General features: G+C 41.7%; 1 protein-coding gene across 1 annotated transcript; it reads left to right on the top strand.

The window, feature by feature from the left end:
* The first annotated feature begins 2304 nt into the window (after window positions 1-2304).
* Window positions 2305-26993, top strand: LOC145859380 (cytochrome P450 3A27). Its single transcript, XM_082958491.1, has 13 exons — window positions 2305-2595; window positions 2763-2856; window positions 3274-3326; window positions 5486-5585; window positions 11086-11199; window positions 13328-13416; window positions 19285-19433; window positions 19545-19672; window positions 20305-20383; window positions 22855-23015; window positions 23503-23729; window positions 24260-24422; window positions 25139-26993. Exons 1-13 carry the CDS (start codon window positions 2522-2524, stop codon window positions 25262-25264), a joined length of 1557 nt encoding a protein of 518 aa, XP_082814617.1. The 5' UTR covers window positions 2305-2521; the 3' UTR covers window positions 25265-26993.

The following is a 26993-nucleotide window of genomic DNA, read 5'->3' as shown; positions in this document are numbered from 1 at the left end:
AATACCACCCTTGTGTAGCCGTTGGATGTAAATACACAGCCCTGGTAGCTCGCCAGGTCCCATTACAAACTATTAACCCACTTTCCACATTTTCCAGCTCTTGTACTTTCTGCATTTATAAACACAGTGCAGAGAATCTCTGGTCGCGAAGTTCACCTCCTTCACATAGAGCAAAGTTCACCTTCATATTCCAATACAAAACAAACAGTGATCAGCTCAAATTAAAAACATTTCTCGTTCTGACCCAGAACCAACGCCATATGTCACGTACATGTCTTCAGGTTCCTGGAACCGAGTATTAGCCCTCTCCCTTCCAAGGGCATAGTCTGTTTAGTACCTTTTTAGGAAAGAAAAAAATAAGAAAAACATTTTGAATCAGAAGATAATATTGCAGCTTATAATCAGTTGGAATACCAGGTTCACATCTTACGTCATACTTTTTTGCCATCTAGTTTAATATATTTTTATTGTAATCTATGGCATTATTTAGGATCCTTAAGACATAAGCTTCTACTATACTAAATAAAACAAATGATTAGAATAACAGTGTGGTTTCACATAAAACTATTTTGGAAATAGTGTGCCTTTAAAACGGAAGCAAACAGAACAAAACGTGGAGGGACATACCTGAATTTATCCCAATAGAAACTCTCATTTTTGAACTGTGTTCTTCCATTTAGTTCTTAAACGTTAAACGGTTTCCGTAATGAATATGCCCCTGCTCTCTCTGTGAATCATTCACCATCCCTCCCTGCTTTGCTTTCACCTCTCACACAGTCTCCCTCCTATCTCCTTATTGTGTGTGTGTTGTGAACAACATTTGCCTGATCATCAATAGTTGAATAAGCTGTTCGGGTTCAAAATAAAAGTTACCCATTGAAACTGATGCAAACGGATATAAATTGTGGAATCATGCCACAATTGGACAACATAATCAGTCTCTCCAGGTTTCCGAGATCGCATAATTCAATGCAAAATCAACCAATCAGTGCATATTATGTGAGAGCTCGCAATTTTGACCAAACCCGCACTTTTAGTGCATAAAAGGGTCCAATCATAAGCAGCTTCGTAATTGTGACCAATTGCTGCACTGTTACCGTGGAAAATGGCCCAATTTATTTTGTATTATGTATTCTGCTTAAAATCGTCCTAAAACTGAACACATATGACTTTTTATTGCTTTATATGAAATTACCGTGAAAAGAAACATCAGAAAATGTATCTCAGAATTTCAGAAAAGCTCTGCAAAATCAACCATTTTTGGCCACAAAAATCACATATAAATACTGCGAAATCCTGGAGGGACTGTATAATGATAAACAAGTTTGGAATATGTTATATAAATTCATAAAAAATACAATATTTAGTTAATTTGACACCACAAAACATATGTTAAAATTGCACTGTAGATGTATAGTCTTCAGGACTGCAACATACCTTCAATGTACAGCCTTATGGATCTTGGGTTCATGACACGGGGTACAGCCTTATGGATCTGGGGATCATGACGTGGGGTACAGCCTTATGGATCTTGGGTTCATGACATGGGGTACCAACCTACTCATTGACACCCACGGATTACAATTATGAGTTCACACAAATATTAGCATCGTAGCTCTTTTTGCGGGACTTTAACTGTGGGAAATCACCTCACAATTCAGCCTATAGTGCATATTGAACATTCATATTGCAATGTACAGGGCTCCCGAGTGGCACAGCGGTCTAAGGCACTGCATCTCAGTGCAAGAGGCGTCACTAAAGTCCCTGTTTCGAATGCAGGCTGTATCACATCCGGCCATGATTGGGAGTCCCATAGGGCGGTGCACAGTTGGCCCAGCGTCGTCGGGTTTGGCCGGGGTAGGCTGTCATTTTAAATAAGATTTTGCCTAGTTAAATAAAGGTTATGGAATTGTGAGGTGATTGCCCACAGTTAAAGTCCTGCAATAAGAGCTACGATGCTAATATTTGTGCAAACTCTTCACATTTCATGGACCCAAGATCCAGAGGTAACGCTGTACAGTAAAATAGAAGTATGTCCCAAATCAATTATAATACAGCCACAGTGCGACTTCAACACATTTTTGTTGTGTGTCAAATTACCTACTTATTGTCTTTTGTTTAATTCATATAACAACATTCTAACCTTGTTTAGCATGATCTAATCCAAATATGGCATTATTCCACTATATGTATCTGTTTGCATCAGTTTCAGTATGGAACTCTTATTTTGAAAGCAAACCCCAAATTCCATTGTGACATCATTATTCTAGCTACCATCACACATGTGCTTTTCCCACCTGATACAATAATAACTTGTAACCTGCACGGTCTCAGACAGAGTAGGGAGAAGAGCAACGGTCGGTAGTTGAGATCTGCCGCGTGCACAGAAGAACCACACTAGAACCTGACAGAGAAAACAACTCAAAACCTGTCAGACCATTAGACAAGTGAACCTGAACGAACCTGAGAGAAAACGGAGCCTTTGTTTTCAGAAGCGGCAGTGAGCCAAACCGGAGGAAAGATGATGAGTTTTCTGCCATCCTTCTCCGCTGAGACGTGGACCCTCCTAGCCCTCCTCATCACCCTAATAGTAGTGTAAGGACTTACATCAAATCAAATGTTATTTGTCACATTTATCGTAGTTAACCGGTGTAGACTAGCAGTGAAATGCTTAGTTAGGGGTCCTCTTCCAACAATGCAAGATAAGATATATATTTTTTATACTTCTGTAGAACATATTACTAGTTAACTTGTGTGTACAGGTACGGGTACTGGCCCTATGGTGTTTTCACTAAGATGAGTGTCCCTGGTCCCAAACCCCTACCTTACATTGGCACAATGATGGAGTATAAAAAGGTTAGTACACGTTCAGGATAAACATCTCTTTCATATTTTAAACAATTGTGTATTTTCCCCCCATGTAAAACAATACATTGAGAAGGAAAAAGAGGACTAGCCAGTTGTTTGAAAAATAGATAAATAAAAGGTGAAATGAGATATGATCAGTGTAGAAGTTGTGTTGCTTGACCCTGGGTACCATAGAAAATAACAAACCCTCCTCAACCCTCACCTGTTTCAGGTGTGTTCTCTGTTCAGGAGTAAGACACACCTACATGACCAGGCATGAATCAGCTGTTTTGTTTCTTTCTCTCTTTGTCTCTCTCGCTCTCTCTCTCTACCTCTCTCTATCTCTCTCTCTCTCTCTCTCTCTACCTCTCTGTCTCTCTATCTCTCTCTCTCTCTCTCTCTACCTCTCTGTCTCTCTGTGTGCAGGGTTTCACTAACTTTGACACAGAGTGCTTTCAGAAGTACGGGAGAATCTGGGGGTGAGTTCAGTTGGCTGTACCGTACTATTATGACTCACAACTGTACTAGGTTCTTTCAGTGAATCACCTGCTCGAGCTGTCATGTGACCATGAGGAATAGTATTAATTATATCAGCAACCAGAATAATGTTTTCTTTGTAGTTTTATATGAGGTGGTTAAATGTGTGTCTGTGTTTCTCCTCTGTGAAGGATCTATGATGGGAGGGAGTCTGTTCTGTGTATCATGTAGGATTGTAGGTGTACTCAGACCTCTTCACCTTTTCCACATTTTGTTACATTACAGCCTTATTCTAAAATGGATTTAATTGTTTTTTCCCCTCATCAATCTACACACACAATACCCCATAATGACAAATCAAAAACTGATTTTTAGATTTTTTTGCAAATATATAAAAAATGTCAAACTGAAATATTATATTTACATAAGTATTCAGTCCCTTTACTCTGTACTTTGTTGAAGCACTTTTGGCAGAAATTACAGCCTCGCGTCTTCTTGTGTATAATGGTACAAGCTTGGCACACCAATATTTGGGGAGTTTCTCCAATTCTTCTTTGCAGATCCGGTCTCTGGCTGGGCCACTCAAGGACATTCAGAGACTTGTCCCAAAGCCACTCCTGCGTTGTCTTGGCTGTGTGCTTAGGGTTGTTGTCATGCTGGAAGGTGAACCTTCACCCCAGTCTGAGGTCCTGAGAGCTCTTGAGCAAGTTTTCATCAAGGATCTCTCTGTACTTTTCTCCGTTCATCTGTCCCTCAATCCTGACTAGTCTGCCAGTCCCTGGCACTGAAAAACATCCCCACATCATGATGCTGCCACCACCATGCTTCACCGTAGGGATGGTGCCAGGTTTCCTCCAGTTTAATCTTGGTTTCGTCAGACCAGAGAACCTTGTTTCTCATGGTCTGAGAGTCTTTAGGTACCTTTTGGCAAACTCCATGCGGGCTGTAATTTACCACTTTACAGAGGAGTGGCTTCCGTCTGGCCACTACCATAAATGCCTGATTGGTGGAGTGCTGTAGAGATGTTTCTCCTCCTGGAAGGTTCTCCCATCTCCACAGAGGAACTCTGGAGCTCTGTCAGAGTGACCATCGGGTTCTTGGTCACCTCCCTGACCAAGGCCCTTCTCCCCTGATTGCTCAGTTTGGCTTGGTGGCAAGCTCTAGGAAGAGTCTTGGTGGTTCCAGATTTCTTTGATTAAAGAATGATGGAGGCCACTGTGTTCTTAGGGACCTTCAATGCTCCAGAAATGTTCCCCAGATCTGTGGCTCGACACAATCCTGTCTCTGAGCTCTATGGACAATTCCTTTGACCTCATGGCTTGGTTTTTGCTCTGACATGCACTGTCAAGTGTGGGACCTTATATCGACAGGTGTGTGCTTTTCCAAATAAGGTTCAATCAGTGGAATTTACCACAAGTGGACTCCAATCAAGTTGTAGACACATCTCAAGCATGATCAATGGAAACAGGATGCACCTGAGCTCAATTTGGAGTCTCATAGCAAAGGGTCTGAATACTTATGTAAATAAGGTTTTTCTGTTTTTCGCTTCTCATTATGGGGTATTGTGTGAAGATTTATGTGGGGTTTTATTTATTTAATCAATTTTAGAATAAGGCTGTGACTAACAAATTGCCTCTGTGAAAGATCTATGATGGCAGGCAGTCTGTTCTGTGTATCATGTAGGTGTATATATAGTGGTTAAAGCCAGGTGTGTGCTTCTCCTCTGTGAAGGATCTATGATGGGAGGCAGTCTGTTCTGTGTACCATGTAGGTGTATATATAGTGGTTAAAGCCAGGTGTGTTTCTCCTCTGTGAAGGATCTATGATGGGAGGCAGCCTGTTCTGTGTACCATGTAGGTGTATATATAGTGGTTAAAGCCAGGTGTGTTTCTCCTCTGTGAAGGATCTATGATGGGAGGCAGCCTGTTCTGTGTACCATGTAGGTGTATATATAGTGGTTAAAGCCAGGTGTGTTTCTCCTCTGTGAAGGATCTATGATGGGAGGCAGCCTGTTCTGTGTACCATGTAGGTGTATATATAGTGGTTAAAGCCAGGTGAGTTTCTCCTCTGTGAAGGATCTATGATGGGAGGCAGCCTGTTCTGTGTACCATGTAGGTGTATATATAGTGGTTAAAGCCAGGTATGTTTCTCCTCTGTGAAGGATCTATGATGGGAGGCAGCCTGTTCTGTGTACCATGGACAAAAGCATGATCAAGACCGTCCTGATTAAAGAGTGTTTCAACATCTTCACCAACCGCATGGTGAGACACCACACACACACACACACACACACACACACACACCCCCCTAATGATAATCGGAAAAATAATAACCCTAAAATTATTACTGATATTATTAATGCATTATTTGTGGCATTCATTATTCATACATTTTAAAGTAGTGTGAATATTATGTAAAGTTGTATTTATTTTATTTTATTTCACCTTTATTTAACCAGGTAGGCAAGTTGAGAACAAGTTCTCATTTACAGTTGCGACCTGGCCAAGATAAAGCACAGCAGTTTGACACATACAACAACACAGAGTTACACATGGAGTAAAACAAACATACAGTCAATAATACAGTAGAAAAATAAGTCTATATACAATGTGAGCAAATGAGGTGAGATAAGGGAGGTAAAGGCAAAAAAAGGCCATGGTGGTGAATTAAATACAATATAGCAAGTAAAACACTGGAATGGTAGACTTGCAGTGGAAGAATGTGCAAAGTAGAAATAGAAATAATGGGGTGCAAAGGAGCAAAATAAATAAATACAGTAGGGGAAGAGTTAGTTGTTTGGGCTAAATTATAGATGGGCTATGTACAGGTGCAGTAATCTGTGAGCTGCTCTGACAGCTGGTGCTTAAAGCTAGTGAGGGAGATCAGTGTTTCCAGTTTCAGAGATTTTTGTAGTTCATTCCAGTCATTGGCAGCAGAGAACTGGAAGGAGAGGCGGCCAAAGGAGGAATTTGCTTTGGGGGTGACTAGAGACATATACCTGCTGGAGCGCGTGCTACAGGTGGGTGCTGCTATGGTGACCAGCAAGCTGAGATAAGTGGGGACTTTACCTAGCAGGGTCTTGTAGATGACCTGGACGAGTATGAAGCGAGGGCCAGCCAACGAGAGCGTACAGGTCGCAGTGGTGTGTAGTATATGGGGCTTTGGTGACAAAACGGATGGCACTGTGATAGACTGCATCCAATTTATTGAGTAGGGTATTGGAGGCTATTTTGTAAATGACATTGCCGAAGTCGAGGATCGGTAGGATGGTCAGTTTTACAAGGGTATGTTTGGCAGCATGAGTGAAGGATGCTTTGTTGCGAAATAGGAAGCCAATTCTAGATTTCACTTTGAATTGGAGATGTTTGATGTGAGTCTGGAAAGAGAGTTTACAGTCTAACCAGACACCTAGGTATTTGTAGTTGTCCAAGTCGGAACCGTCCAGAGTAGTGATGCTGGACGGGCGGGCAAGTGCAGGCAGCGATCGGTTGAAGAGCATGCATTTAGTTTTACTTTTATTTAAGAGCAGTTGGAGACCACGGAAGGAGAGTTGTAGGGCATTGAAGCTCGTCTGGAGGGTTGGTAACACAGTGTCCAAAGATGGGCCAGTAGTATACATAATGGTGTCGTCTGCGTAGAGGTGGATCAAAGACTCACCAGCAGCAAGAGCGACATCATTGATGTATACAGAGAAAAGAGTCGGCCCAAGAATTGAACCCTGTGGCACCTCCATAGAGACTGCCAGAGGCCTGGACAACAGGCCATCCGATTTGACACACTGAACTCTATCAGAGAAGTAGTTGGTGAACCAGGCGAGGCAATCATTTGAGAAACCAAGGCTATTGAGTCTGCCGATGAGGATGTGGTGATTGACAGAGTCGAAAGCCTTGGCCAGGTCAATGAATACGGCTGCACAGTATTGTTTCTTATCGATGGCGGTTAAGATATCGTTTAGGACCTTGAGCGTGGCTGAGGTGCACCCATGACCAGCTCTGAAACCAGATTGCATAGCAGAGAAGGTGCGGTGGGATTCTAAATGGTCGGTAATCTGTTTGTTGACTTGGCTTTCGAAGACCTTAGAAAGGCAGGGTAGGATAGATATAGCTCTGTAGCAGTTTGGGTCAAGAGTGTCCCCCCCTTTGAAGAGGGGGATGACCGCAGCTGCTTTCCGATCTTTGGGAATCTCAGACGACACGAAAGAGAGGTTGAACAGGTTAGTAATAGGGGTTGCAACAATTTCGGCAGATCATTTTAGAAAGGGTCCAGATTGTCTAGCCCTGCTGATTTGTAGGGGTCCAGATTTTGCAGCTCTTTCAGAACATCAGTTGACTGGATTTGGGAGAAGGAGAAATGGGGAAGGCTTGGGCGAGTTGCTGTGGGGGGTGCAGTGCTGTTGACCGGGGTAGGGGTAGCCAGGTGGAAAGCATGGCCAGCCGTAGAAAAATGCTTCTTGAAATTCTCAATTGTAGTGGATTTATCGGTGGTGACAGAGTTTCCTATCCTCAGTGCAGTGGGCAGCTGGGAGGAGGTGTTCTTATTCTCCATGGACTTTACAGTGTCCCAGAACTTTTTTGAGTTTGTGTTGCAGGAAGCAAATTTCTACTTGAAAAAGCTAGCCTTGGGTTTTCTAACTGCCTGTGTATATTGGTTTCTAACTTCCCTTAAAAGTTGCATATCACGGGGGCTGTTCGATGCTAATGCAGAATGCCACAGGATGTTTTTGTGTTGGTTAAGGTCGGTCAGGTCTGGAGAGAACCAAGGGCTATATCTGTTCCTGGTTCTACATTTCTTGAATGGGGCATGCTTATTTAAGATGGTGAGGAAGGCATTTAAAAAAAATAACCAGGCATCCTCTACTGACGGGATGAGGTCAATATCCTTCCAGGATACCCGGGACAGGTCGATTAGAAAGGCCTGCTCGCTGAAGTCTTTCAGGGAGCATTTGACATTGATGAGTGGAGGTCGTTTGACCCATTACGGATGCAGGCAATGAGGCAGTGATCGCTGAGATCTTGGTTGAAAACAGCAGAGGTGTATTTAGAGTAGAGGTTTACCGATTAATCGGAATGGCCGATTAATTAGGGCCTATTTCAAGTTTTCATAACAATCGGAAATCTGTATTTTTGGACGCCGATTTGACCGATTAAATATTTATTTATTTTTTTAAATGTGCCATTTTTTTTAAAGACCTTTATTTAACTAGGCAAGTCAGTTAAGAACACATTCTTACTTTCAATGACGGCCTAGGAACGGTGGGTTAACTGCCTTGTTCAGGGGCAGAACGACAGATTTTTACCTAGTCAGCTCAGGTATTCAATCTTGTAACCTTACGGTTAACTAGTCCAACACTCTAACCACCTGCTTTACATTGCACTCCACGCGAATGCAGTAAGAAGCCAAGGTAAGTTGCTAGTTAGCATTAAACTTATCTTATAAAAACAATCAATCAATCATAATCACTAGTTAACTACACATGGTTGATGATATTACTAGTTTATCTAGCCTGTCCTGCGTTGCATATAACCTCTTAGGTACACGTTGCTCCAACCATAAACATCAACGCCTTTCTTAAAATCAATACACAAGTATATATTTTTAAACCTGCATATTTAGTTAATATTGCCTGCTAACATGAATTTCTTTTAACTAGGGAAAATGTGTCACTTCTCTTGCAAACAGAATCAGGGTATATGCAGCAGTTTGGGCCGCCTGGCTCGTTGTGAACTGTGAAGACTATATCTTCCTAATAAAGACAGCCGACTTCGCCAAACGGGGGATGATTTAACAAAAGCGGATTTGTGAAAAAAAGCACAATCGTTGCACGACTGTACCTAACCATAAACATCAATGCCTTTCTTAAAATCAATACACAGAAGTATATATTTTTAAACCTGCATATTTAGCTAAAAGAAATCCAGGTTAGCAGGCAATATTAACCAGGTGAAATTGTGTAATTTTGCGTTCATTGCACGCAGTCAGGGTATATGCAACAGTTTGGGCCGCCTGGCTCGTTGCGAACTAATTTGCCAGAATTCTACGTAATTATGACATAACATTGAAGGTTGTGCAATGTAACAGGAATAACTTTTTGTTTTCGAGATTATAGTTTCCAGATTCGACCATATTAATGACCTAAGGCTCGTATTTCTGTGTGTTATTATGTTATAATTAAGTCTATGATTTGATAGAGCAGTCTGACTGAGCGATGGTAGGCAGCAGCAGGCTCCTAAGCATTCATTCAAAATAGCACTTTCGTGCGTTTTGCCAGCAGCCCTTCGCAATGCATTGCGCTGTTTATGACTTCAAGCTTCTCAACTCCCAAGATTAGGCTGGTGTAACTGATGTGAAATGGCTAGCTAGTTAGCCGGGTGTGCGCTAATAGCGTTTCAAACGTCACTCGCTCTGAGACTTGGAGTAGTTGTTTCCCCTTGCTCAGCATGGGTAACGCTGCTTCGAGGGTGGCTGTTGTCGATGTGTTCCTGGTTCGAGCCCAGGTAGGAGCGAGGAGAGGGACGGAAGCTATACTGTTACACTGGCAATACTAAAGTGCCTGTAAGAACATCCAATAGTCAAAGGTATATGAAATACAAATCGTATAGAGAGAAATAGTCCTATAATTCTTATAATAACTACAACCTAAAACATCTTACCTGGGAATATTGAAGACTCATGTTAAAAGGAACCACCAGCTTTCATATGTTCTGAGCAAGGAACTTAAACGTTAGCTTTGTTACATGGCACATATTGCACTTTTACTTTCTTCTCCAACACTTTGTTTTTGCATTATTTAAACCAAATTGAACATGTTTCATTATTTGTTTGAGGCTAAATTGATTTTATTGATGTATTATATTAAGATAAAATAAGTGTTCATTCAGTATTGTTGTAATTGTCATTATTACATATAAATTAATAAAAAAAACGGGCGATTAATCGGTATCGCCTTTTTTGGGCCCTCCAATAATCGGTATCGGCATTGAAAAATCATAATCGGTCGACCTCTAATTTAGAGGGCAAGTTGGTTAGGATGATATCTTTGAGGGTGCCCGTGTTTACGGCTTTGGGGTGGTACCTTGTAGGTTCATTGATAATATTTGTAAGATTGAGGGCATCAAGCTTAGATTGTAGGATGACTGGGGTGTTAAGCATGTGCCAGTTTAGGTCACCTAGCAGCACGAGCTCTGAAGATAGAAACAAATAAAGAAATACTATGATCATTATTAAATCATATAATTGTTATAACTGTCTGAATGGTGAGCTGTTTGATAATTAATACAACTGTCCTCCGTGTTTTAGGACTTCTGTCTGAACAGTGAGCTGTTTGATCATTAATACAACTGTCCTCCATGTTTTAGAATTCTGTCTGAATGGTGAGCTGTTTGATCATTAATACAACTGTCCTCCATGTTTTAGAATTCTGTCTGAATGGTGAGCTGTTTGATAATTAATACAACTGTCCTCCATGTTTTAGAATTCTGTCTGAATGGTGAGCTGTTTGATAATTAATACAACTGTCCTCCATGTTTTAGAATTCTGTCTGAATGGTGAGCTGTTTGATAATTAATACAACTGTCCTCCATGTTTTAGAATTCTGTCTGAATGGTGAGCTGTTTGATAATTAATACAACTGTCCTCCATGTTTTAGAATTCTGTCTGAATGGTGAGCTGTTTGATAATTAATACAACTGTCCTCCATGTTTTAGAATTCTGTCTGAATGGTGAGCTGTTTGATAATTAATACAACTGCCCTCCATGTATTAGAAGTTCCATCTGAACGGCGAGCTGTTTGATGCGGTGTCCTTTGCCGAGGACGATACATGGAGACGGATCCGCAGTGTCCTCTCACCTTCCTTTACCTCTGGACGACTAAAAGAGGTAGAACCATCCCTCCATCTCTCCCTTTCTATGTTTTATCAACATGTTATAAACGCTTTATAGCTTGTTATAAACTCTTTATTATCTCATTTTAGCTTGTTATAAACTCTTCATAAACTCATTATAGCTTGTTATAAACTCTTAACCTCATTATAGCTTGTTATAAACTCTTTATCTCATTATAGTTTGTTATAAACTCTATTATGTCATTGTAGCTCGTTAGAAACTCTTTATAAACTCATTATAGCTCATTATAAACTCTTTATAAACTCATTATAGTTTGTTATAAACTCTTTACAAACTCATTATAGCTTGTTATAAACTCTTTATAAACTCATTATAGCTTGTTATAAACTCTTTATAAACTCATTATAGCTTGTTATAAACGTGTTATAAACTCTTTATAAGTGCTTTATTATAGCTTGTAATTAACTTGTTATAAACTCTTTATAGCTTGTTATATGCTCTTTATGAGCTCATTATAGCTTGTTATACACTCCTTATCAACTCTTTATAGCTTGTTATAAACTCTTTATAAACTCATTATAGTTTGTTGTAAACTCTATATAAACTCATTATAGCTTGTTATAAACTCTTTAACTTATTATAGCTTGTTATAAACTCTTTATAAACTCATTATAGCTTGTTATAAACTATTAACTCTTTATAGCTTGTTATAAACTCTTTATAAACTCATTATAGCTAGTTATAAACTCTTTATAAACTCATTATGACTTGTTATAAACTCTTTATAAACTCATTATAGCTTGTTATAAACTCTTTATAAACTCATCGCTTGTTATGAACTCAAACCTAAATCAAATCAAATTGTATTTGTAGAAAACACATATTTAGCAGATGCGGGGGTAGTGAAATGCGCTAATATTTAACAATACACAACAATACACAATAGTCTAAAAGAAAAATAATGGAATTAAGAAATATAGAAATATTAGGATGAGCAATGTCGAAGTCTGGAGTATAAAATTATATATATGTATATATGTGATGGGATGTACAGACATTATGGACAGTATGTAGATAGATTATATAGCAAATCTGTAGAATACATCGATAGAATAGTATTTATACAGCAATAGCTAAATAGGATGAGCCTTTACTAGAAACAGTATATACAGTGCATTCGGAAAGTATTCAGACCCTTTTTCCACATTTTGTTACATTACAGCCTTATTCTAAAATGTATTAAATACATATTTTCCCTCATCAATCTACTACACACAATGACAAAGTGAAAACCGTTTTTTTGACATTTTTGCAAATTTATTAAAAATAATAAACAGATACCTTATTTAGATTATTGTTCAAAGGTGGAGTCATGCGTCCTCTGAAACATGACCCGTTTGACCACCTACTTCCAGTTTCACCGGATGTCAGCAGCACTAATGTGAAACACATGACCACCTACTTCTTGCTTGACCCAGATGTCAGCATCACTAATGTGAAACACCGTTCGACTGACAACCAGAGTCAGTTTGCAGGCACCCGGCCCTGTCACACAGAGTCGCTAAAGCACGATAAGCCAAGGTCCCGGATGGCTCTGGGCCAATTATGTGCAATCCTTTGGGGTTCACGGTCAAGGTCGGTTGTGACACAGCCTGGGATCGAACACCAGGCTGTGCAGGGCTTTTGACCACTGCGATACCCAGGACCCCTATCTTCTTCATTCTAATGACATGCTTGAATCATAATATAGGACTAGAATTAGATGCAGATGGCTTTCACTTCTCTTCACAAAGATTTAATTGTTATATGAGTCTGAGTAAATAACTGCTATAGCTTACCGCCATTGCACGTTCGCTCTTAACATTCAGCAAACAAGAGCTTGCATCCCTCTTCGATTAGTCTATTTGTATAGGAAATGCAACAACAACAACAATGTCCAGCAAGCTATTCTAGTCTAGCTTTTCCTGAATGGGAATCCAAGAGCTAAGGAGCATCATTTACTGGTGTCTCTTAGTTATTTATCCCAGGAAAAGGGAGTGGTTTTGTGCGGTAACTCTCGGTAACCGAGTTATGGCCATTCAACCCTAATCATGGAACAGCACTCTGCTAACCTCTCTCTCTGTCTCTCTCTCTCTCTCTCTCTCTCTCTATATATATATAGATGTTTTGTATCATGAAGCAGCACTCTTCTAACCTGCTGAGCGGAATGAAGAAGCAGGCAGATAAAGACCAGGCCATCGAACTGAAGGAGTGAGTCCTGACCTCTGACCTCTAACCTCGAATCTCTGGCTTGACACTTAGAAAACCCTTTCGCAATTATGTTAGCACAGCTGAAAACTGTCGTTCTGAGTAAAGAAGTAATAAAACTGGCCTTCTTTAGACTAGTTGAGTATCTGGAGCATCAGCATTTGTGGGATTGATTAAAGGCTCGAAATGTCCAGAAACAAAGACTTTCTTCTGAAACTCGTCAGTCTATTCTTGTTCTGAGAAATGAAGGCTATTCCATGCGAGAAATTGCCAAGAAACTGAAGATCTCGTACAACGCTGTGTACTAGTTCCTTCACAGAACAGCGCAAACTGGTATGCTGGCCTTCTAGGCAGAGTTTAAAAAAAAAGCTATATCTCAGACTGGCCAATAAAAAGAAAAGATTAAAATGGGCAAAAGAACACAGACACTGGACAGAGGAACTCTGCCTAGAAGGCCAGAATCCCGGAGTCGCCTCTTCACTGTTGACGTTGAGACTGGTGTTTTGCGGGAACTATTTAAAGAAGCTGCTAGCTGGTCAGTAGTTTTAGTCAGTAGTTGTGTGGTCAAGATATCAAGATTTCATAACAATCGGTGATCGGCCTTTTTGGACGCCGTTTATGGCCGATTATATTGCAATCCACGAGGAGACTGCGTGGCAGTCTGACCACCTGTTATGCGATTGCAGCATCAAAAGGACCTTGTAGCTGCAAGGAGCCAAGGTAAGTTGCTAGCTAGCATTAAACGTATCTTATAAAAACAATCAATCTTCACATAATCACTAGTTTACTACACATGGTTGATAATATTACTAGGTTAACTAGCTTGTTCTGCGTTGCATATAATCAATGTGGTGCCTGTTAATTTATCATCGAGTCACAGCCTACTTCAACTTGATGATTTAACAAATGCGCATTCACGAAAAAAAGCACAATCGTTGCAATAACGTACCTAACCATAAACATCAATGCCTTTCTTGAAATCAGTACACAAGTATATTTATTTAAACCTGCATATGTAGTTAAAAAAAATTCATGTTAGCAGGCAATATTAACTAGGGAAATTGTGTCACTTCTCTTGCGTTCAGTGCAATCAGAGTCAGGGTATATGCAGCAGTTTGGGCCACCGGGCTCGTTGCGAACTGTTAAAAAGCCATTTATTCCGAACAAAGACCGTAATTAATTTGCCAGAATTTTACGTAATTATGACATAACATTGAAGGTTGTGCAATGTAACAGTAATATTTAGACTTAGGGTTGCCACCCATTTGATAAAATACGGAACGGATCTGTATTTCACTGAAAGAATAAACGTTTTATTTTCGTAATGAGAGGTTCTGGATTTGACCATATTAATTACCAAAGGCTCGTATTTCTGTGTGTTTATTATATTATGATTAAGTATATGATTTGATATTTGATAGAGCAGTCTGACTGAGCAGTGGTAGGCAGCAGCAGGCTCGTAAGTATTCATTCAAACAGCAGCTCTTAGTAATGCTTGGATGCACAGCGCTGTTTATGACTTCAAGCCTGTCACCTCCCAAGATTAGGCTGGCAATACTAAAGTGCTTTTAAGAACATCCAATAGTCAAAGGTATATGAAATACAAATAACATAGAGAGAAATAGTCCTATAATTCCTATAATAGCTACAACCTAAAACTTCTCAACTGGGAATATTGAAGACTCATGTTAAAAGGAATCACTACTTTCATATGTTCTCATGTTCTGAGCAAAGAACTTAAGGCTGGTGTGACCGATGTGAAATGGCTAGCTAGTTAGCCGGGTGCGCGCTAATAGCGTTTCAAACGCACTCGCTCTGAGACTTGGAGTAGTTGTTTCCCCTTGCTCTGCATGGCTAACGCTGCTTCGAGGGTGGCTGTTGTCGATGTGTTCCTGGTTCGAGCCCAGGTAGGAGCGAGGAGAGGGACGGAAGCTATACTGTTACACTGGCAATACTAAAGTGCCTATAAGAACATCCAATAGTCAAAGGTATATGAAATACAAATCGTATAGAGAGAAATAGTCCTATAATTCCTATATTAACTACAACCTAAAACATCTTACCTGGGAATATTGAAGACTCATGTTAAAAGGAACCACCAGCTTTCATATGTTCTGATGTTCTGAGCAAGGGACTTAAACGTTAGCTTTGTTACAAGGCACATGTTGCACTTTTACTTTCTTCTCCAACACTTAGTTTTTGCATTATTTAAACCAAATTGAACATGTTTCATTATTTATTTGAGACTAAATAGATTTTATTTATGTATTATATTAAGTTACAATAAAAGTGTTCATTGTTCATTCAGTATTGTTGTAATTGTCATTTATTACAAATATATATATCTATATATATCTATAATCGGCTTCGAAAAATCATAATCGGTCGACCTCTAGTGTGGTCAGTAGTTGTGTGGTCAGTAGTTGTGTGGTTGGGGTCAATAGTTGTGTGGTCAGTAGTTGTGTGGTCAGTAGTTGTGTGGTCAGTAGTTGTGTGGTCAATAGTTGTGTGGTCAATAGTTGTGTGGTCAGTAGTTGTGTGGTCAGTAGTTGTGTGGTCTGTGTTTGTGTGGTCAATAGTTGTGTGGTCAGTAGTTGTGTGGTCAATAGTTGTGTGGTCAGTAGTTGTGTGGTCAGTAGTTGTGTGGTCTGTGTTTGTGTGGTCAGTAGTTGTGTGGTCAGTAGTTGTGTGGTTGCGGACAGTACTTGTGTGGTTGTCATCAGTAGTTGTGCGGTCAGTAGTTGTGATCAGTAGTTGGGTGGTTGTGGTCAGTAGTTGTGGTCAGTAGTTGTGTGGTTGTGGTCCATAGTTGTGTGGTCAGTAGTTGTGCGGCTGTGGTCAGTAGTTGTGGTCAGTAGGTTTGTGGTCAGTAGTTGTGTTGTCAGTAGTTGTGGTCGGTAGTTGTGTGGTCCGTAGTTGTGTTGTCAGTAGTTGTGTGGCCAGTAGTTGTGTGGTCAATAGTTGTGTGGTCAGTAGTTGTTTGGTTGCGGACAGTACTTGTGTGGTTGTCATCAGTAGTTGTGCGGTCAGTAGTTGTGATCAGTAGTTGGGTGGTTGTGGTCAGTAGTTGTGGTCAGTAGTTGTGTGGTTGTGGTCCATAGTTGTGTGGTCAGTAGTTGTGCGGCTGTGGTCAGTAGTTGTGGTCAGTAGGTTTGTGGTCAGTAGTTGTGTTGTCAGTAGTTGTGGTCGGTAGTTGTGTGGTCCGTAGTTGTGTTGTCAGTAGTTGTGTGGCCAGTAGTTGTGTGGCCAGTAGTTGTGTGGCCAGTAGTTGTGTGGCCAGTAGTTGTGTGGTCAGTAATTGTGTGGTCAGTAGTTGTGTGGTCAGTAATTGTGTGGTCGGTAGTTGTGTGGTCAGTAGTTGCGGTCAGTCGTTGTGTGGTCAGTAGTTGTGGTCAGTAGTTGTGCGGTGGCAAGAAAAAGTATGTGAACACTATGGAATTACCTGGATTTCGGCATAAATTGGTCATAAACTTTGATCTGATCTTCAAGTCACAACTATAGACAAACATGGTATGCTTAAACTAATAACACACAAACAATTATATGTTTTTATGTCTTTATTGAATACACCGTGAACACCTTAAACATTCACAGTGCAGGGTGGAAGAAGTATGTGAACCCTTAGATTTAATAACTGATTGACCCTCCTTTGGCAGCAATAACCTCAACCAAACGTTTTCTGTAGTTGTGGATCAGACCTGCACAACGGTCAGGAGGAATTTCGGACCATTCATCTTTACAAAACTGTTTCACTTCCACAATATTCTTAGGATGTCTGGTGTGAACCACTCTCGAGGTCATGCCACAGCATTTTAAATCGTTTTGAGGTCAGGACCCTGACTGGGCTACTCCAGAAGGCGTTTTTTATTCTCTTGAAGCCATTCTGTTGATGATTTACTTCTGTGTTTTGGGTCGTTGTCCTGTTACATCACCCAACTTCTGTTGAGCTTCAACTAGCAGACAGATAGCCTTACAATCTCCTGCAAAATGTCTTGATTAACTTGGGAATTTATTTTTCCGTTGATGATAGCAAGCTGTCAAGGCCCAGAGGCAGCAAAGCATCCCCAAACAATGATGCTCCCTCCACCATACTTTACAGTTGGGAAGAGGTTTTATGTTGGTGTGCTGTGCCTTTTTTTGTCCACACATAGTGTTGGGTGTTCCTTCCAAACAACTCAACTGTAGTTTCATCTGTCCACAGACAATTTTTCCAGTAGCGCTGTGGAACATCCAGGTGCTCTTTTGTGAACTTCAGATGTGCAGAAATGTTTGTTTTTTTGATAGCAGTGGCTTCTTCCGTGGTGTCCTCCCATGAGCACCATTCTTGTTTATTGTTTTACGTATCGTAGACTCGTCAACAGAGATGTTAGCATGTTCCAGAGATTTCTGTAAGTCTTTAGCTGACACTCTAGGATTCTTCTTAACCTCATTGAGCATTCTGCACTGTGCTCTTGCAGTCATCTTTGCAGGACGGCCACTGCTAGGGAGAGTAGCAACAATGCTGAACTTTCTCCATTTATAGACAATTTGTCTTACCGTGGACTGTTGAACATCAAGGCTTTTAGACATACTTTTGTAACCCTTTCCAGCTTTATACAAGTTAACAATTCTTAATCTTAGGTCTTCTGGGATCTCTTTTGTTCCAGGCATGGTTCACATCAGGCAATGCTTCTTGTGAATAGCAAAGTCAAGTTTTGTGAGTGTTTTTTATAGGGCAGGGCAGCTCAAACCAACATCTCCAATCTCGTCTCATTGATTGGACTCCAGGTTAGCTGACTCCTGACTCCAATTCGAAAAGACCTCAGTGTAGGTGTTCACATACTTTTTCCAACCTACTGAATGTTAAAATGATGAATTCAATATAGACAAGAAAAATACAATAATTTGTGTTATTAGTTTAAGCAGACTGTGTGTCTATTGTTGTGACTAAGATGAAGATAAGATCAAATTTTATAACAAATTTATGCAGAAATCCAGGTAATTCCAAACGGTTCACATACTTTTTCTTGCCATTGTAGTTATGTGGTCAGTAGATGTGTGGTTGTAGTCAGTAGTTGTGTGGTCAGTAGTTGTGTGATTGTGGTCAGTAGTTGTGTGGTCAGGAGTTGTGGTCGGTAGTTGTGTGGTTGTGGTGAGTAATTGTGGTGAGAAATTGTGGTCGGTAGTTGTGTGTTCAGTAGTTGTGTGGTTGTGGTCAGTAGTTGTGTGGTTATGGTCAGTTGTTGTGTGGTCAGTAGTTGTGGTCGGTAGTTTATGGTTGCAGTCAGTAGTTGTGCGGTCAGTACTTGTGTGGTTGTGGTCAGTAGTTGTGGTCAGTAGTTGTGTGGCCAGTAGATGTTTGGTTGTGGTCAGTAGTTGTGTGGTCAGTAGTTGTGTGGTCAGTAGTTGTGGGGTTGTGGTCAGTATTTGTGTGGTCAGTAGTTGTGTGGTCAGTAGTTGTGTGATCAGTAGTTTTGTGGTTGTGGTCAGTAGTGGTGTGGTCAGTAGTTGTGTGGTCAGTAGTTGTGTGGTCAGTTGTTTTGTGGTCGTGGTCAATAGTTGTGTGGCCAGTAGTTGTATGGTCAGCAATTGTGCGGTCTGTAGTTGTGGTCTGTAGTTGTGCGGTCACCAGTTGTGGTCAGTAGTTGTGGTCTGTAGTTGTGTGGTCAGTAGTTGTGTGGTGAGTAGTGGTGTGTCAGTAGTTGTGTGGTTGTTGTCAGTTGTTGTGGTTAGTAGTTGTGTAGTTGTGGTCAGTAGATGTGTAGATGTGGTCCGTGGTTGTGGTCAGTAGTTGTGTAGTTGTGGTCAGTAGTTGTGTAGATGTGGTCCGTGGTTGTGGTCAGTAGTTGTGTAGTTGTGGTCAGTAGTTGTGTAATTGTGGTTGTGTTGCAGGTTCTTTGGGCCCTACAGTATGGACGTGGTCACCAGCACAGCCTTCAGTGTGGACATTGACTCTCTGAACAACCCTTCAGACCCCTTCGTCTCCAATGTTAAGAAAATGATCAAGTTTGACCTGTTCAACCCACTGTTCCTCCTAATCGGTGAGACCGCACATGCACACACACCCAGACACACAGACACAAAGTTGAACTTTTTAATCATATGAAGTTGTATACCTTTCTGTAAAACGTTCCTCTCCTCTCCTTCTCCAGCTTTGTTTCCGTTCACAGGTCCTATCTTGGAGAAGATGAAGTTTTCTTTCTTCCCGTCTGCGGTGACAGACTTCTTTTACGCCTCGCTGGCTAAGATCAAATCTGGACGTGACACTGGGAACTCAACTGTAAACATGTTTTATGTTCATATTTGATTGTTATATTGATATTTTCATCTGTACAATTGTATTTGTATTGTAATATTCTGTATTTATTTATTACGTAACAATGTAACTATGTAATCTAACTAGTGATGGACACCAATATGGAATGTCTATATCAATATCATGTCGGAATTCAAAAAACTATTATTGGGACCCAAATATCTACATTCATATTAGAATCTGTTTGTGTTGGTTGTGATTGGACGAGATCCATTAGAATCAGTTTGTGTTGGTTGTGATTGGACCAGATACATTAGAATCTGTTTATGTTGGTTGTGATTGGACCAGATCCATTGGAATCTGTTTGTGTTGGTTGTGACTGGACCAGATCAATTAGAATCTGTTTGTGTTGGTTGTGATTGGACCAGATCCATTAGAATCTGTTTGTGTTGGTTGTGACTGGACCAGATCAATTAGAATCTGTTTGTGTTGGTTGTGACTGGACCAGATCAATTAGAATCTGTTTGTGTTGGTTGTGACTGGACAAGATCCAGTAGAATATGTTTTGTGTTAGTTGTGACTGGACCAGATCCAATAGAATCTGTTTGTATTGGTTGTGACTGGACGAATTTGACCTCATGTCTATCTGCTTCCAGAGTCGGGTGGATTTCTTACAGCTGATGATCGACTCTCAGAAAGGCAGCGACACAAAGACAGGAGAGGACCAGACTAAAGGTACCTGCCGAACAAACACCTTGTCATGTGCGTCGTAAGGATTGGACCAAGGCACAGCGGGTAAAGTGCTCATCTTGTTAATTAATTTAAAGGAAACACTTAAACAAAATAAACAAACGACGATAACAGTTCCATAAGGCTCACAGGCTATACAGAAAATAACCACCCACAAAACACAAGTGAAAACAAACCCAACTAAATATGGCCTCCAATTAGAGACAACAACAACCAGCTGCCTCTAATTGGAGGTCATTGCCAAAAACCCAACATAGAAAAAGAAAACTAGATATACACATAGAAATAGAAAATATAGAACATAAACCAAAAACACCGAAACACACAAAACAAACACCCCCTGCCACGCCCTGACCAAACTACAATAACAAATAACCCCTTTTACTGGTCAGGACGTGACAGTACCCCCCCCCCCCCAAGGTGCAGACCCCGAATGCACCTCAAAAACAAAAACCCCAGAAAAATAACTCAAAACTTATAGGGAGGGAAGGGAGGGTGGCCACCGTCAACAACGGTCCCTGTGCTACACCCCCCTTCCCAATCCTCCCACTATGGAGGTGGCTCTGGCTCTGGGCGTAGCTCCCGTTCAGAAGACCCTAGGCTGGGGAGCGTGGCTGGAGACTCCGGGCTGAGGATCGTGGCTGGAGACTCCGGGCTGAGGAGCGTGGCTGAAGACTCCGGGCTGAGGAGCGTGGCTGGAGACTCCGGGCTGGGGAGCGTCGCTGGAGGCTCCTGGCTGAGGAGCGTCGTTGGAGGCTCATGGCTGAGGAGCGTTGCTGGAGGCTCAGGGCTGAGGAGCGTCGCTGGAGGCTCAGGGCTGAAGAGTGTCGCTGGAGGCTCAGGGCTGTGGAGCGTTGCTGGAGGCTCAGGGCTGTGGAGCGTCGCTGGAGGCTCAGGGCTGAGGAGCACCGCTGGAGGCTCAGGGCTGAGGAGCGCCGCTGGAGGCTCAGGGCTGAGGAGAGTCGCTGGAGGCTGAGTGCTCACAGCAGGCACTTGCTGTACCGGGTTATGGAGGCGCACTGGAGGATGAGTGCAGGGAACAGGAACAGGAACAGGACGTACTGGACTGGGCAGACTCACTGGAAGCCTGGTGCGTGGGGCTGGTTTAGGAGGCGCCAGACTAGTAACACACACCTCAGGGCTAGTGTGAGGAGCAGGAACAGGGTAAACTGGACCGAGGAGATGCACTGGTGGCCAGATGCGCTGCGCCGGCGCACTTCTCCCTGGCTGCCGGCCAACTCTCGCCTGGCAACGCTGCGGAGCCCTTATTGACCGCACCAGACTGTGCACGCGTATGGGCGACACAGTGCATATCTCCGCATAACAAGGTATTTGCTTAATCCGTCGCTCCCCATAATAAGCACGGGGAGTTGGCTCAGGTCTCCATCCTGACTCTGCCCAACTCCCCGTGTGCCCCCCCCCCATTTCTTTGGGGGGGGGGTTGCCTCTCGGCCTCATGTTGCTCCCTTACTTTCCTCTCCCAGAAATGTCGTTCTGCCTTCGCTGCCTCCAGTTCCTCCTTCGGTCGCCGGTACTCCCCTGCCTGCCTCCAGGGTCCCTTTCCATCTAAAATCTCCTCCCAAGTCCACGACTCCAAATATCTCTCCTGCTGCTCCTTCTTCCGCTGCTTGGTCCTTTTTTGGTGGGTGGTTCTGTCATGTGCGTCGTAAGGATTGGACCAAGGCACAGCGGGTAAAGTGCTCATCTTGTTAATTTATTTAAAGGAAACACTTAAACAAAATAAACAAATGACGATAACAGTTCCATAAGGCTCCCAGGCGATACAGAAAATAACCACCCACAAAACACAAGTGAAAACAAACCCAACTAAATATGGCCTCCAATTAGAGACAACAACAACCAGCTGCCTCTAATTGGAGGTCATTGCCAAAAACCCAACATAGAAAAACAAAACTAGATATACACATAGAAATAGAAAATATAGAACATAAACCAAAAACACCGAAACACACAAAACAAACACCCCCTGCCACACCCTGACCAAACTACAATAACAAATAACCCCTTTTACTGGTCAGGATGTGACACACCTGTAAACTGCTGTCACCAACACACACCTGTAAACTGCTGTTACCAACACACACCTGTAAACTACTGTTACAAACAAACATCTGTAAACTACTGTTACAAACACACGCATGTAAACTACTGTTACCAACACACACCTGTAAACTACTGTTACAAACACACGCATGTAAACTACTGTTACCAACACACACCTGTAAACTACTGTTACCAACACACACCTGTAAACTACTGTTACAAACACACACCTGTACATTACTGTTACAAACACACACCTGTTACAAACACACACCTGTTAAAAACACATACCTGTACACAAGACACACCTGTAAACTACTGTTACAAACACAGACCTGTTACAAACTATTCTCTTCATCTCTCTCTTTCTCTCTCTCTCTCTCCCTTCACAGGACTGACTGATCATGAGATCTTGTCTCAGGCCATGATCTTCATCTTCGCCGGCTACGAGACCAGCAGCAGTACTATGAGTTTCCTGGCCTATAACCTGGCAACCAACCCCCATGTCATGGCCAAACTGCAGGAGGAGATAGATACTGTGTTCCCCAACAAGGTAATCCCCATGTCATGACCAAACTGCAGGAGGAGGTAGATACTGTGTTCCCCAACAAGGTAACCCCCACACCATGACCAAACTGCAGGAGAAGATAGATACTGTATTCCCCAACAAGGTAACCCCCACACCATGACCAAACTGCAGGAGGAGATAGATACTGTGTTCCCCAACAAGGTAACCCCCACACCATGACCAAACTGCAGGAGGAGATAGATACTGTGTTCCCCAACAAGGTAACCCCCACACCATGACCAAACTGCAGGAGGAGATAGATACTGTGTTCCCCAACAAGGTAACCCCCACACCATGACCAAACTGCAGGAGGAGATAGATACTGTGTTCCCCAACAAGGTTTTCAATGTCAGATGTGTTGAGGTACTGATGTGTGTGTATCCCCTGTGCCAGATGTGGGGAGGTACTGATGTGTGTGTAACCCTGGTGTCAAATGTGGTGAGGTTCTGATTTGTATGTAACCCTGGTGCAGGCTCCAATCCAGTACGAAGCTCTGATGCAGATGGACTATTTGGACTGTGTGTTGAACGAGTCTCTGAGACTGTACCCCATCGCCCCGCGACTGGAGAGGGTCGCCAAGAAGACGGTGGAGATTAACGGCATCGTCATCCCCAAAGACTGCGTTGTCCTGGTTCCCACGTGGACCCTCCACCGTGACCCAGAGATCTGGTCAGACCCTGAGGAGTTCAAACCAGAGAGGTACTGGACCGCACCGTAACCACAATCTAACCATAACACAACCTTAATACAACCACAGTACAACCATTACACAACCACAATACAACCATAACACAACCTTAATACAACCACTGTACAACCATTACACAACCACAGCACAACCACAAAATAACCACAAGTCAACCATTACACAACTATAACACAACCACAAAACAATCTTAAGTCAACCATAACACAACCACAAGTCAACCTTAACACAACCACAAGTCAACCATAACATAACCACAAGTCAACCATAACACAACCACAAGTCAACCATAACACAACCACAAGTCAACCATAACACAACCACAAGTCAACCATAACACAACCACAATTCAACCACAAAACAACCACAATACCACAATACAAGATCATTATTTAATTTTGCTACAACGTAACCACAACTACAGGGCATTATAATACTGCAGTGCAATGTATTATGTGTCTGAAACACAACCACAAATCAACTACAATACAATGTGTAATGTGTCTGCCCTCTCCCTGTCCAGGTTCAGTAAGGAGAACAAGGAGTCTATTGATCCGTACACATACATGCCGTTTGGGGCGGGGCCCAGGAACTGTATCGGGATGCGTTTCGCCCTGATCATGATCAAACTGGCCATGGTCGAGATCCTCCAGAGTTTCACTTTCTCCGTTTGCGACGAGACCGAGGTGAGACGCTCACCTGAGCAGACAGAATATGACATCATCAAAACATCAGTATCATTCATAGATTTGGATAGAGGCTGCACTTGCCGCAGCACCTGTTTTAACATGGTCACCACCTGTTTCAACATGGTCACCACCTGTTTCAACATGATCACCACCTGTTTCAACATGATCACCACCTGTTTTAACATAGTCACCACCTGTTTTAACATGATCACCACCTGTTTTAACATGATCACCGCCTGTTTTAACAAGTTCACCACCTGTTTTAACATGGTCACCACCTGTCTTAACATGGTCATCACCTGTTTTAAAATGGTCACCACCTGTTTTAACATGGTCACCACCTGCTTAAGAAGTTCACCACCTGTTTTAAAATGGTCAACCCAAAATATGGTCAGTACCTATTTTATCACTGTCCGCACCCATTTTAGCAAGGTCAGCACCCATTTAACATGGTCACCTCCTATTTTAAGAAGTTCACCACCTGTTTTAACATGGTCAGCACCTGTTTTAACAAGTTTACCACCTGTTTTAACATGGTCACGACCTTTTTTAGCGTTGTCAACACCTGTTTTAACATGGTCACCACCTGTTTTAACATTGTCACCACCGGTTTTAACATGGTCAGCACCTGTTTCAACATGGTCTGTTATTCTCTATAGATCCTGTTGGAGATGGACAACCAAGGTTATGTTCTGTTCTGTTATTCTCTATAGATCCCATTGGAGATGGACAAGCAGTTTCTGCTGATGCCAAAACGACCAATCAAACTGAGGCTGGAGCCCCGTATCATCACCTCTAGCAACACCACCGCCATTTCTCTGAAGAGTCCAGCAACATGACCAAATGCCGGAGTACTGTACCCTACCCTGGAGTACCATAACATCTATCCATCTATCTATCTATCTATCTATCTATCTATCTATCTATCTATCTATCTATCTATCTATCTATCTATCTATCTATCTATCTATCTATCTATCTATCTATCTATCTATCTATCTATCTATCTATCTATCTATCTATCTATCTATCTATCTATCTATCTATCTATCTATCTATCTATCTATCTATCTATCTATCTATCTATCTATCTATCTATCTATCTATCTATCTATCTATCTATCTATCTACCATCTATCTATCTATCTATCTATCTATCTATCTATCTATCTATCTATCTATCTATCTATCTATCTATCTATCTATCTATCTATCTACCTACCTACCTATCACTCTTTCTATCTATCTTGAACAAAAATCTAAAGGCAACATGAAACAATTTCAAAGATTTTGCTGTGCTACAGCTCACATAAGGAAATCAATCAATTGAAATGAGGCCCTAATCTATGGATTTCACATGACGTACTGCCAAATTCTCTAAAACAATGTTGGAGGTGGCATATGGTAGAGAACTGAACATTCAATTATCTGGCAAATACTCTGGTGGACATTCCTGCAGTCAGGATGCTGACTGTGGCATTGGGTTGTGTTGTGTGACAAAACTGCACATTTTAGAGTGGCCTGTTATTGCCCCCAGCACTAGGTGCACCTGTGTAATAATCATGCTGTTAAATCAGCTTCTTGATATGCCACACCTGTCAGGTGGATGGACTATCTTAACAAAGGATAAAATGCTCACTTACAGGTATGTTAACAAATTTGTTGACAACATTTGAGAGAAATAGGCTTTTTGTGCGTATGGAACATTTCTGGGATCTTTTATTTCAGCTCATGAAACGTTATTGTTAAGTATATCACAATCTATCATCTATCTATCTGTCTATCTATCTATCGGCTACTGAATATTCAGTCCTTACCCTGCTATATACTACTGAATATTCAGGCTGGGATTCAATAGGCTACTTAATATAATATACTCAGCCCTTACCCTGCTATAGGATACTGAATATTCAGTTCTTACCCTAACCCTGCTATAGGCTACTGAATACTCAGCCCTTACCCTGACCCTGCTATAGGCTACTGAATATTCAGTCCTTATCCTAACCCTGCTATAGGCTACTGAATACTCAGTCCTGACCCAGCTATAGGCTACTGAATATTCAGGCTGGGATTCAATAGGCTACTTAATATAATATGATAATCAGACTGCATTCACAATGAATGTAGGATATGTCAGTTCAATCAGAAATGACCTTTAAAATGGCACATAACTGACAAAGTGCTGGGATTGAATCCTGGTCTCAGTCTCATGCTTGGTTTGAGTAGGACTTAGAAACCCATTTCCACCAGATAAAAGAAAGATAGTAATACTATGGATGCATTAGGGGTACATGTCTTGTTAAAGTTAGACACCAGGAGGTATTAAATCCATGGCATGATGTCATGTCTGGATCCTGCACACTACTGGCTGGTGGCTGGAATTCTCCTAGAATGTAGAACTCTAGCTGGTGTTCTCTAGAACTGTACTCTAATTCTGTTCCTCTGGGTGTTCTGCTGTCCAGTCATTCCAAAATAGAATCTTTACTGTCTGTTGAAATGATCCCTGCAGCTGCTTTGCTTTAACTTTAATCATCACAAACCAATAAAAATCATCACACTAATGAACAA

This window comes from Salmo salar, chromosome 12, assembly GCF_965601325.2.
Source record: "Salmo salar chromosome 12, fSalSal1, whole genome shotgun sequence".
Lineage (NCBI taxonomy): Eukaryota > Metazoa > Chordata > Actinopteri > Salmoniformes > Salmonidae > Salmo > Salmo salar.
Note: the sequence above shows the minus strand (reverse complement) of the source record. Positions and strands in the feature narration are given on the sequence as shown.

Excerpts from the sequence above, each read along its gene's own strand:
- LOC145859380 (XM_082958491.1), top strand. The coding sequence starts at position 2,522 with ATGATGAGTTTTCTGCCATCCTTCTCCGCTGAGACGTGGACCCTCCTA. Across the intron at positions 19,673-20,304 it reads GTGACACTGGGAACTCAACT|AGTCGGGTGGATTTCTTACA; the intron begins GTAAACATGTTT and ends ATCTGCTTCCAG. Across the intron at positions 23,730-24,259 it reads GAGGAGTTCAAACCAGAGAG|GTTCAGTAAGGAGAACAAGG; the intron begins GTACTGGACCGC and ends CTCCCTGTCCAG.